At 32.1% G+C, this 12,595-nt stretch overlaps 3 protein-coding genes across 3 annotated transcripts; 1 reads left to right on the top strand and 2 right to left on the bottom strand.

Annotated features, from left to right (window-relative positions):
- The first annotated feature begins 607 nt into the window (after positions 1 to 607).
- Positions 608 to 3,293, top strand: LOC142538601 (V-type proton ATPase subunit c''2-like). Its single transcript, XM_075643914.1, has 5 exons — positions 608 to 759; positions 838 to 915; positions 978 to 1,030; positions 2,729 to 2,786; positions 2,897 to 3,293. The coding sequence occupies exons 1-5, from the start codon at positions 647 to 649 to the stop codon at positions 3,063 to 3,065; spliced, it is 471 nt and encodes a 156-aa protein (XP_075500029.1). The 5' UTR covers positions 608 to 646; the 3' UTR covers positions 3,066 to 3,293.
- Positions 3,294 to 3,927: 634 nt separating this feature from the next.
- LOC142541021 (caffeoylshikimate esterase-like) lies at positions 3,928 to 7,352 on the bottom strand. The gene is made up of 2 exons (XM_075647560.1): positions 6,785 to 7,352; positions 3,928 to 4,526 (listed from the first exon to the last, which is right to left on the bottom strand). The coding sequence occupies exons 1-2, from the start codon at positions 6,797 to 6,799 to the stop codon at positions 4,089 to 4,091; spliced, it is 453 nt and encodes a 150-aa protein (XP_075503675.1). The 5' UTR covers positions 6,800 to 7,352; the 3' UTR covers positions 3,928 to 4,088.
- On the bottom strand, positions 6,845 to 7,315 carry LOC142538600 (caffeoylshikimate esterase-like). The gene has a single exon (XM_075643913.1). The coding sequence runs from the start codon at positions 7,313 to 7,315 to the stop codon at positions 6,845 to 6,847; it is 471 nt and encodes a 156-aa protein (XP_075500028.1).
- Positions 7,353 to 12,595: the final 5,243 nt, after the last annotated feature.

Below are 12,595 nucleotides of genomic sequence, written 5' to 3'. Positions count from 1 at the left end.
CAAAGGTTCTTATAGAATGATGAATATCTCAATACATTACAATGCACCCCTATTTATAGCCAAATTTGAGGAGACAACTAAAAATAAAATATTATTTTGTATATATAAGTCTTCATTGGTGTTCCAAAAAATTATGTCATCATACACATCACTTTTGAAAATCTTCTAATCTGATTTTGCTTTTCCACGTAAAAAAAACATGTAGATAATTGAGCGGTTTGAATTGTGATATTTTTTTGTTACCATTTGACTAAGTAATTTGAGAGATATGGTCAAAATATTCTAGTATGGTAAAATTATCACTCATTTGTTAACTTTATTTGTTACTTAATCTGATCCCAATTGTAAGAAGATTTTTATCTCATGCTTGCCAACAATGATATTAAAATCAATTTTCTACAAGTCCAAGAATTATCTTAATCTCATTTACAAAGCAAATGTCATTCTTATTTTATCGAACTTGTAAAAATAGTAAAAATTTATGATTACATGGTAACTTATATTTTATGTTGTTTACAAAAACTTTTAATTACGTAAAAACTATAAATTTATATTATAAATCATTTAATTAATATAATTTTTTTTATATTTATCACATATAGAGGCAATTCCAAACAAAGGTGGAGAAGCTTTGCTGTACAGCACGATGGTTACGTCATCTAGTTCGTGGTCGCGAGCTCTGGTTCAGATCTCTCCTTACACCTTCTCCGCCGTGGGAATCGCCATCTCCATAGGCGTCTCCGTCCTCGGCGCCGCCTGGTATTTTCTCGAATGTGTTTCTCGATTCTTTTGATTCGATTTATGTGCTTTGCTGGTTGAGCTATCGGAATTCTGTAGGGGAATATACATAACCGGTAGTAGCTTAATAGGTGCTGCCATCAAGGCCCCTCGAATTACTTCGAAAAACCTGATCAGGTACTCGGTTCTTGTACTTGTTGCTTCTCCCATTTTCTTGAACTATGTTTTCATGATTTCAGATTAATTATTTGCAAATGCCACTTTAATTCACACTGTGTGTGCTCGATTTCTTGTAATTGTTTTATGGGTATCTTTCTGCTGCTTGTTTGATTCTTCAGCGCTGGCTTAATAAAAATTATAATTTGAAGCAAATTAATTTTGGAATCTGACCCGACCTCATCAATTCCCAGATCATTTGTTTTTAGAGCAAGAGGAGGTGGTTACAGCTCTTATATGCTTATGCTGTTATGCATACTTAAAACTATTTTAAAATTGTTGGGGACACAATGAGATGGGAAGAGTGTTAACATGGCGGAAACGTAATCTTCATCACGATAAAGGGGCAAAAATTGTGGTTAAAGAGATGTGGAAAAGTGGGCCTTGTTTATGATAAATGTACCTCTGACAATTTAACATAATGTATATTAACTTGCAGGTGTAGATTATGCGCACACACATACGCACACACGCTTGTGAAAGTTTTAGAGTTTTTTCCTTAATCCTGTAGTTGGCCACTTAACAAATAAAGAAGTGCAAGATTCAGTCCTTTTAAGGGCTAGTTTCCATCGAAGTACAACTGAGATTCCCTTGCCAACTAAACTGTTACAAATTCAATAACATAATATCTGGAGCTGGACCTTTTGTCAGGATGTCAGGACTCAGGGTAACTAGTAAAACCATCAAATTATTGTAACAATAGTTAGAATAAATTAGATTATTGTGCATGGCTTTGCACCCTATCTCATGAAATTTTAGAAATTTTTTAGGAATCTTTTTTTCGATCTTTTGAAGTAAAACTAGGGAAATGTTATGTTTTGAAAATTATTCTCCTCTTGACATATACCAGTTTGTCTTGAGTGTAAAGGTCTCTAAGTGTTAGAAATTACCCAGTGAAAGACTTCATCTAAGTATTCTGTAATTATTTATGGAACCAAGGCGTGATCTTATTATTCACAACATTGTCGAACACTTGAGAAGATGATAAGTGATAACTATAGAAGTCTGCTTTGCTTAACTTTCATTCAATGCATGTTCCTGAATCCATTGTATAATGTGAACATAAATCAATATAGACCCTGTTTTAGACCTTTATGAAATTATCCATTCGGCTATGACTTCATTTTAACATAAGCACCAATTGCAGGACCAAATCCCTAGATAAGACCCCAACCAAAAATGCTGAATAGGCTGTGATAGACTTTCAAATTTATTTACCGCCGCATAATTACAATTGGCAGGGGTATTGGATTTTGACTGAGCCACTCTGCTTTTGTAGAAATATTTGCCTGCATTTGATCTTATCATTTTATGTTGGATTTTCTAGATTCGTGTGCTTCCTTAAGCTGATCTGATCATATCTTTAGCAAATAAGAGAGTTGGTTTCCCATGCATATGCATATATGTTTTGAGTGGCATACCTAATAATGCAATGAATCGAGGTTCTTTGTTAAGATTTATTCAAATTCTTTTACAAGAAATGTGGCTATGGTTTTTGATATATCTATCTGCACGGTCGTTTCAAATGAATGATGAATGAAAGTTGATTTCCTAAGTTATGTTTTACTGTCCTGTTTGACTCTGTCCAGTTATCACTGCTTCATTTTAGTTTCCAGGATCATCTATTCATTTTTTCCACTAACAGTTTAGTTAAGCTGTGTCCATCCTGTCATCTGTTCATATTTACTGAAATCTCTGGAAGATAATACTTCTTGGTATTTGGTTTTAATTGTGGATTATTAAGTCATTTGAACATAATTATTCTTTCAGTGAGCTGGCTATGCTATATTCGCATCTGGAATAATTGTGGGTTTTGCGAACCTTGTATGCGGGTGAGTACTATTTTTTTTTCTTTTGTTCCGTTGGCTCTTGTAGATTGTTGAAAGAATCAACATTTGTTTTGGAGCCGAATCCACTGATTTTGTCTCTTACTTTCACTAAGGTTATGTGTCGGAATCATCGGAAGCAGCTGTGCATTATCTGATGCCCAAAACTCATCTCTTTTCGTCAAAATCCTTGTTATCGAGATTTTTGGCAGTGCACTTGGATTGTTCGGCGTTATTGTTGGCATTATCATGTCGGCTCAAGCAACATGGCCATCTAAGGCATGACTTCATACAATCGTCCCTGTGTTTACCGATGTTTGGTATGTGTAATATTTTGCAATTTTCTTATACAAATCTACCATTTTTTGTATCTGTCATGTAACCTTAAAATGACGCAAATTGGCAGAAGAAACGAAAGAAACAAGAAAATAACCGAATCCCTGAATTATAACACCTCTAGGTTCCGTATGTAATTTAATCCCATTAAATTAAATTTTCTCCGGGATTTCAAACAACTTTGCTATGAATTTTATATTCCATGATTTGATAATGTCCTGGGTGTGTGTTGTAGCTGCATCAAATATGTTTCCTCTATATGATTATGGAAATCTGAAATATATATTATTGTTTATCTTTAACTATTTTATTGAGTGTGTCTCAGTTAAAAACTATTATGATGTCATAATATAATTCTTTACTTAGTACTCAGATTATTCTTATCTATTTTATTTATAAAAGTTGAGCACATGTGGTAACTGGATTTGGTTTCATCAAACTAAATTTACATATCTAACATCATTAATTGATCTAAAACCTAAACCCAAGAGGAGCAAAATAGAACTCCCAGTTCCAGCTTTCATTTGATCAATTAACTTCTCATTATCTTATTATGTATAACAGTTAATTTATATGCGTGTGCATTTTCTGTCTAGAAATGACATAAATTGGAATTGAAATTCTGAAAACTAACTAGCAAGAAAAACCAAACCCATAAACCTTTCCCACCATCCATTTGGTACAACAAAATCATGGGAATAGAATTTACAAGTAGGTAGGTCAACGTTTTGGGTATGATTTTATCTGGATTTCAATATCATCCACTTTTTATATAATATTCAATTTCATCTTTTTTCCACAGAAAGCATGCATCACACCTATTACTTAATCCAATAACCAGTCTCAACTAGACTTTGCAAACAACATTCATCGATACAAATCTTACACTCTTCGTATTACCTTTCTCTATAACAATAATTGACGACTAATTAACGTATGAGCGATTAATGTAGTAGAGAATTTGTCGATCTTTTATTTTGGACCGTACCTCTCGACTCTTTCGCCGATCCAAGCTCTCATATCTCCCAACGCTACACTAACATTCTCATCAGGCTCACCTTGTATCAAGGAATGGTACATCCCTTCATACAACTTCAAAGTCTTGTCCTCGCTGCTCGCCTTCTCGTACAGTTTCTCCGAGCCTGATGAGCAAGCGAGCACATCTGATGTCCCGTGAGCAGTAAAGAATGGAATCACGACCTTGTCGAAGTTGTTCTGAACATACTCGCATTGTTTTTGCAACTCCCTCATTGTTCCCACTCTAGGCTTCCCGGTGTACCTTCTTGGGTTGCTCGCGATGATCTTCAGTTTCTCGGGATCTTTGATGGCTTTTCCGACCATCTTGTTATCAGGCATTGCGGCCCAGGTGTCCGCCAAACCAAATAACAGTCCATATGCCAACAAGTGTACCTTCAAAAAGATATAGTAAAAGATATATCACAATATTCATGCTAATTGATACTGATCTCCCTGAAACTATGTTCTCAATGTAAATATTTCCCATCCACGACCATCTTCGTTCTCCCCCCATTTTTCACGAGGTTAATACTGTCCTGCTATAAAACGCCTTGCATAGAGCATGAATAAAATATTATATCAACCGAATGAATCCATGGATAGACGTAGAATCTTGTAACAAAACAATGTTCTCTGAACCAAATATCTCCCAAAACACAATCAAGGACTACATAGAAATTTTGCTATCTGGTCCAAGTCAATCAGATAGTACAATTTTCTAATCACATCCGACACAGTCAAGATACAATCAACATTTAGTTCAAGATTTCAAAATGTAACAAGAATTATACTAAAAATACAAAATTCAGAACTAAATATAAAGATTATAAATTTGATATCCATATCCCACCAAGAATATCTGAAATCCACAAACTTTTGATCAGCTATCAGCGGAACATTATCGAGTGAAGGTTTTGCGTGATTAACTCACGATGTTTGTTGTGTTAACGTGAAGTATTGGAGATACTCGAAGACAACACTCGTGTAAAGTGTTGGCTGAAGAGTTATTTGTCGCGCCGGGTTTCGGCGATATAGTTGTTGCATCCGTGGTTTTGTTTCTGTTTATTTGGGATGCAATTTACTTCCAAGACTTGTTAAGGAAGATAGTTTTTCGTAGTTTCACCAGTATTGATCTTGTAAACTAATTACAATTTTCTAGTAAATAGTTTGCCCTGAGTTACTGCACAAGTATAAAGTTACACTTGTGCATGATTTATTTTGTCTTATTTTATTCATTAAAGTTTATATTAATATATTCCGCTGTTGTGAATAAGTATTACAACACCTGCACACAACAACTAAATTTGATACTCCACAATCTTATTATTTTTGTATTTTATGTTAAACAATTCTCTCAATTGGAAACACGGGTGCTTCATCATCTAGAACCAAACAAATTGAAGCCAAATCCTTTTCTAGATAAAAGCCTTCTGAGCATGTTATACTCTCTAACTCTCAAATTCAAGTTCAAATAGATTTTGGCCGACAACAAATTTTGATCGCAAGAGAGGTTTTTACATTTTATGAAGCCCAAGTGGCTGAGTATGAGTTGTTGAAAGTAGGTGTCCATTTCTTTGTTGAACAAAAATGGGGAGTAGAAGTAGAAACCGAAGCTGCTGATGTAAAAATGGATGAGTTTTATGCTGATCTTGATGGTGATCATGATGACGATACTGTTGGAGACACTCCGTAGTTTGGTTTTTCTTTGATTGTGTTATCTCTGAGTTTTTAGTTCTGTTTGCTCAGTTATCTTGTTCTGTTAAAGAAATTTCCGATTGTTTTGGTTTACGTATTACAACACTTATTTGACAACATTGTATTAACATGTTTCAATTCAGGAGAGATAACTATCTAACTCAAGGAGAGTTATTATTTATGGGGAGATAATGCATATCAGAAAGAAAGTACAATTTTTTGGATGTTTTGTCCAGAAAGGAAAAAAATATGAAAGTCAAAATTGTTAAATATTTGGTTGGAGTTTTGCTTTTCTAGAATTGTATAGAGATTGATTCTAGATTTGATTTGATATGCTTAAAAGAGTTTATTTCCTTATAAACTTCATCTTTTTATGTTTTGTAAAGGATATCTACATATATGCAAAGATACTACAAAAATACGAGCTGAAAAATCAACAATAATACGAGAATACAGAAATAATATACGAGATTTCTAGAACATAATCGAGTGAAAATTTTGCGTGATCGACTCAGGCTATTTGCTGTGTTGTCATGAAGTGTTGGAAAAACTCGAAGACAACACTCATGAAAAATGTTAGTTGAAGAGTTATTTGTGACTCAGAGATTCAGCGGTACAGTTGTTGCATCTGTAGTTTTGTTTTTGTTTATTTGAGATGCAATTTACTTCCTTGACTTCTTAACGAAAATAGTTTTTCGCAATTTTACTAATATTGGTTTTGTAAACTAATTATAATTGTCTAGTGAATACATGGCATAAGTTTTTATACTTATGCATGATTTATATTGTCTTATTTTATTTATTGAAATTTATTTATGTGTTAATTAATATATTTCACAGCATATTGTGAATAGATGTATTTTGTTTATGTTGTTACAACATTTGTACTCAACACACACAATCTTAATATTTTTATACTTTTATTTAAACAATTGTATAAAGTTCAAACCAAATACCTCAGAGGGCTTCATGGGTTCAGGAATGACGAACAACGGAGTCGAGAAGATCAAACCAGTTCATAAATCCTTCTCCGATTGAAAGTACATCAAGAGACTCGCAAGCCCGCCCATAGATTCCCCAAGTAAAAAAGCTGGCAGATCCTTATACTCCACGCTAACCCTCACACTCTTAAAGAAAAACAGAGAAGCCGCGGCTACTTTATCGAGGTCTCCGAGGTAGCACCTTAGCCCGTCGCTTCGTCCGTGGCCGAGGAGATCAGCGGCAAAGACCGCATATCCCCAGTTGGTGTAATTCATGCAGAATTTCTGAAAAAGCCATCCGGTATCGGAACCGTAGCCGTGGGTCATGAAGACGGTGGCTTTGATGGGTTGTACGGGATCGAGGGGAAGGAATGACTGGGTGAATAGTTTGCCGTGTGGGGTTTGGAAGTGGCTTTTGGCGTTGCGGACGCCTTGGGAGGTGTAGTACTCATCCTCCGGCGTGTCGCCCCAGAAATTCGGAGGCGGAGGGGGTTGTTCCGGCGGCATCATGGGGAGGAGAATGGGGGGAACTTGGCACGGGATTGAATTTCGGGGTTTTTTTTAAAAATATTATAAATTAATAAAATTATTGTAAAAATATGTCAAATTATAAAGTGTTGTAAAACAAGCCGTGTGTTTTCTAACAAGCCGTGTGTTTTCTCCTTTAATTACAAATGCTACCCATTCTTTCCATCGTCGTCGAAAATAATTGTTTTTCATATTCATTCTCGCAACTTATTTCTTTCATCCGATTTATATGTGTAAAATACATCTTTTCTACTTCAATCATATATTAATATTATTTGTTGATTTTATCATCAATTTCATTTGAAGAGATACGAAGATGTAATGTTTAATTTCGTTGATAATATTATAATTATATATTAAGAAGTAATTTTTTTGTGTAATTTTTTTTATAATACATGTCATTTTTCAGATATTAGCATCGTCTGTTGATATTATTACAAGTTCCGTATAATTACGTCTGAGAATATAATTTAATTAATTTTTTTAATATTTTGTTTGTATTATTTATATTATATTAATGTAATTATAATTTTGTTCACTGACATTATATGATTAAGTATAATTTAGTTAAATAGTATATTTTTAATATTAATCGCGATATTAAAAAATAGTTTGAATATTAAAAAAAATAAATATGATTTATATAAAGTCCGTAATTTATATCACGTAATTTACGTGATATAATATTATATCACGTATATTAAATATAACTATTGTAATTATTGTAGATATAATATTATATCACGTAAATTAAATATAACTATTGTAATTATTGTAGATATAATATTATATCAAGTAAATACAATTATTGTAATTAAATTAATTATAGTTATTAAATATTGTAATTATTGTAGATATACTATTATATCAAGCAAATATAATTATTGTAATTAAATTAATTATAGTTATTAAATATTGTAATTATTGTAGATATAATATTATATCACGTAAATTAAATATAACTATTTTAATTATTGTAATTAGTGTAGATATAATATTATATCACGTAAATATAATTGTTATAATTAAATTAAGTATATTTATTATATTCAAAAAATTCTAAATTATAGTATTATAATTCCAATAATACAATTAATATTATAACTATTGTTATTACTTAAAACTTAAAACTTGTATAATAAACGGGTTTTTTTAAAAAAAATATTATAATTAAAAAGACTATAACATGTAAAGTTATTAATGTAATTACAAAATTGTGTATTAAAATTTTGTATTTATTAATAATTTTTATTCATTGCAGGTACCATATTTATTATTTTTTTAATATTCAAACTATTTTCTAATATCGTGATTAATATTAAAAATATACTATTTAACTAAATTATACTTAATCATATAATTTTAGTGAACAAAATTATAATTACATTAATATAATATAAATAATACAAACAAAATATTAAAAAAATTAATTAAATTACCTTCTCAGACGTAATTATACGGAACTTGTAATAATATCAACGGATGATGCGAATATCTGAAATAAATGACAATGATTATAAAAAAATTACTTCTTAATATATAATTATAATATCATCAACGAAATTAAACATTAACTCTTCGTATCTCTTCAAATGAAATGGACGATAAAATCAACAAATAATATTAATATATGATCGAAGTAGAAAAGATGGATTTTGCACATATAAATCGGATGAAAGAAATAAGTTGCGAGAATAAATATGAGGAACAATTATTTTCGACGATGATGGAAAGAATACTTGCATTTTTACTTAAAAGGAAGAAAAGACACGGATCGAACGGATTTGCCTTGGCGACGGTTTTTGTTATTTGCGACGGTTTTTTTATTAAACCGTCCGTCGCCAACCGATCTCCCTTTTATTTTTTTTTAAAATCCGTGCCCCCATTTTCTTTTTTTTTAAAAAAAATGAATCCGGGACCGTACTAGTTTTACAAAACCTTACAATTTGTCATATTTTTACAATAATTTTATTAATTTATAATATTTTTTAAAAAAACCCTTGAATTTCATACGGCGAGTTTCACCAAACCCGGATGTGGTGGGGAAGCAGTGGTGGGTGGAGTTGGTGAATCAACTATAAAAAAGTAGTTTTTTTGTGAGATGTTTTCATAAGTCTTATCTAACAGATCAATCTTATCAATATTTACAATAAAAAGTAATATTTTTAGCATAAAAAGTAATATTTTTTCGAGTAGGTTTCTTGTGAGACGGTCTCATGAATGTTTATATTTGAGACGAGTCAATCTTATCGATATTCACAATAAAAATTAATATTCTTAGCATAAAAAGTAATATTTTTTCATAGATGATCTAAATAAGATATATTTATCATAAAATAAGACTCGTGAGACCGTCTCACACAAGTTTTTGGCTATTTTTTCATTGATGACGCAAATAAAAGATCTGTCTCACAAAATATGATTCGTGAGATCGTCTCACACAAGTTTTTGCAACTGTACAACCATTTTTATTGGATAAAAACTACTGTACGAAGTATCTATAAATATGAATTAATGGTAAATGTACCAACTTAATATGGGGTTTATAATTTTTATTTTAAGTTAAATTTCACTAATTTGGAATAGTATATCTATTGCAAAAATCAACTTTTGTTCATCATTGATTTTAAATTCATTAATTACAAATACTTTATTTGTTTGAATTTAAAAAATTTCAAATCAACTTAATAATACTGGTAGTATATTTCAAATGTATGTTAAATGAGTGTTCTTTGAAATCTATCTCTAAATCAAATATCTCTTTCCTAATAAAATTCATTAATTCAACCTCAATCTTAATGTATTTATTATTTTCATTACAGTTTTTTTTTTTAAAATATATCATCAAATCAAATATCCCTTTTAGTTAAATTCATCAATCTAAATATACTTTTAATGTATTTATTATGATTTTATTTACAGGACTCAAATTATGTATGTTGTTTAAAACCAGCAAATTTCTGGCTACACAAACCATTAAATGTTAAATAATAAAACCAATTTTTATAAGGAGAAAATATGCCCCGCACGGCGGCACGTGTTGCATGTATACAAAATGAAATGCTTTTTTCTCATTAAATTGAAAGTATAAATAAAATAGAAAAAAAAAGGGTGATTCTCTCTCGATCTTGAAAAATAGTATAATGACGTTGTAATTTGAAATTAATCACACCGAACGGGGGCCCGTTCAATTATCACAAAATATCTTCTGAGACCGTTACACGAGTTAATTTTGTGAGACGGAATCTTCAATCAAACCTATCTCATGAAAGAATATTATTTTTCATGTCAAAACATTACCTTTTATGATATTGTTTGGGCTAAAAAACAAAATTAGACAAGCCTAAATTAAACTAAACAGACCCATTTAAATTATTCAAGTCCATCAAATATATCAGATCAAGCCCTATTAATTTAAACCAATTACAAAGCGTAGAAGAAGGAAAAGATCGTGGCATGAAAGGGAGAAATCGTGGAATGAAAGGCGGAAGAACATGGATCATGGGAAGGGGAGAAGAACCGCGCAGACGTTGGGAAGAAAAGGGACATCGGGAAACACATGAGGGGACACACAACTCTGCGCAAAAATCTGCAAATACTCTCTGCTAAATTACAATTTTCAAGCACTAGTTTTTAAGTGTTCCAGTATATTTCTAGCATTCCAGGTCTTGTCGTTTTAGGTTTCAGCAACTTTATATGTTTAATTTTTATGTCTTGTAAATTCTTACCGTTTATTGAAAATATAAACAATGTTAGGTGTTTATTCTTCAAATTCCAGTAGTTTTCTTCGTTTCTGACGTCATATTTGTTTAGAAGATTAGAACCGACGGTCGAATTTAGGAGTCACTTTCGTTTGATAGTTAGAAGTTAGATTTTCATTGTTCTTACACAAATCGGTGCATTTTTTTCACCTGACACGCCCGCAAATCTCAAATATTGTGCAAACAATTTTGGCACGCCCACTGGGACACCATTATTCCGCCAAGAAGAAAAGAAAACGTCAGTCAGGAGAGCGGGGATTCTATGGCTAATCAAGAGGGAACTCAGGTTCAACAGCCCGAGCAACCTGTTATTGAACCACAGGCCGAAGAAGTTGATCTGCAGGTTCCGACTACGGCTATGTATAATCAAGTTTCAAACAGAGTGATGGAAGAATTGACTGCTATAAATATTGAAGAAATTTCACAGGCATTATCTAAGGCAATTTCTGACTGTTTGAAGACTCTACTAAGTAAGCCAAATCAGTCTATCCGAGAGGAGCAAAATACCACTGTCAAAGAGACTGATCAAGGAAGCAACCAGGTCCATGAATTTGACCAGGGAGTAGGAAACTCAAGGGCAGACGATCCTTGCCGCCCGGAGTTCACTCTCCCTGAATCAGCAAGAAAGAAGGTATACACCACCTCGCAGGAGAGAAGAAACCTTAGGAGGGAGAGCTCAACCATATTCACGTGCTCATGGAGTGGGGAGCTCGAAACAACCAGTTACTCAAGTGTACAGCGTGACAAATCCTTTGTACCAACCAGGAGCTTATGATAACATATCACACATAGGATTATCCAGAAGTAAATGTGAAACGTCCACTACTCGTTTTTTTAGAAAGTATTAAATTTTTTTTACACTCTATTAATTTTGGCCGAGCACTTAAACACATATATAAAATATTTTCGACACCATTTTAAAATTAAAACATCCAACAATATTTGAAAATCAAAGGAAATAGTTTCAAACATAAAATCGTCAAACGTTTGCATATCCTAACTTAGCAAAATTGCTAAAAATAACAACCTCTTAAAAACCACTCAAAAGCAATATCAAAGTCGTAAAAATATCTTTAACATATACGTAAAATCCTAAATCATAAACATAAGTCTAGTGCGGAAAACTAGCGTTGGTCCTCGGGTTATGTGCACTTCAGTCTAGTCAGATCAAACCATCAAGACCTTTCATGATCATTATTATCATATTCACCTGCATCAATCACACCTAGTGAGTCTAAAAACTCAGCAAACCATATTCTTGATAGAAAATAATACGTATACAGATCACATGCAACAGTGAAAATACTTTTACTTAAAATAACATTTCATAATCATGCATAAACTTAAACATAAACATTTTCATATCATCATAAACATATTTATTTTCTTCATATACGTATATGTTTTCCTTTTCATTGAATTCAGATCGTTAAATGTGACTTTCATATTCGTATTAAAGGTCGATGGATCCATCTACGTGTAACCGCAGTACTGGGCG

This window comes from Primulina tabacum, chromosome 3, assembly GCF_025594145.1.
Source record: "Primulina tabacum isolate GXHZ01 chromosome 3, ASM2559414v2, whole genome shotgun sequence".
NCBI classification, from domain to species: domain Eukaryota; kingdom Viridiplantae; phylum Streptophyta; class Magnoliopsida; order Lamiales; family Gesneriaceae; genus Primulina; species Primulina tabacum.
The sequence above is the reverse complement of the archived record's forward strand: the minus strand, read 5'-3'. Positions and strand labels throughout refer to the sequence as shown.

Bases quoted from the DNA above. Each gene is read 5' to 3' on its own strand.
- LOC142538601 (XM_075643914.1), top strand. From the start codon at position 647: ATGGTTACGTCATCTAGTTCGTGGTCGCGAGCTCTGGTTCAGATCTCT. The intron at 760-837 runs GTATTTTCTCGA...GGAATTCTGTAG, and splicing joins TCCGTCCTCGGCGCCGCCTG to GGGAATATACATAACCGGTA. The intron at 2,787-2,896 runs GTGAGTACTATT...ACTTTCACTAAG, and splicing joins TTTGCGAACCTTGTATGCGG to GTTATGTGTCGGAATCATCG.
- LOC142538600 (XM_075643913.1), bottom strand. From the start codon at position 7,315: ATGCCGCCGGAACAACCCCCTCCGCCTCCGAATTTCTGGGGCGACACG.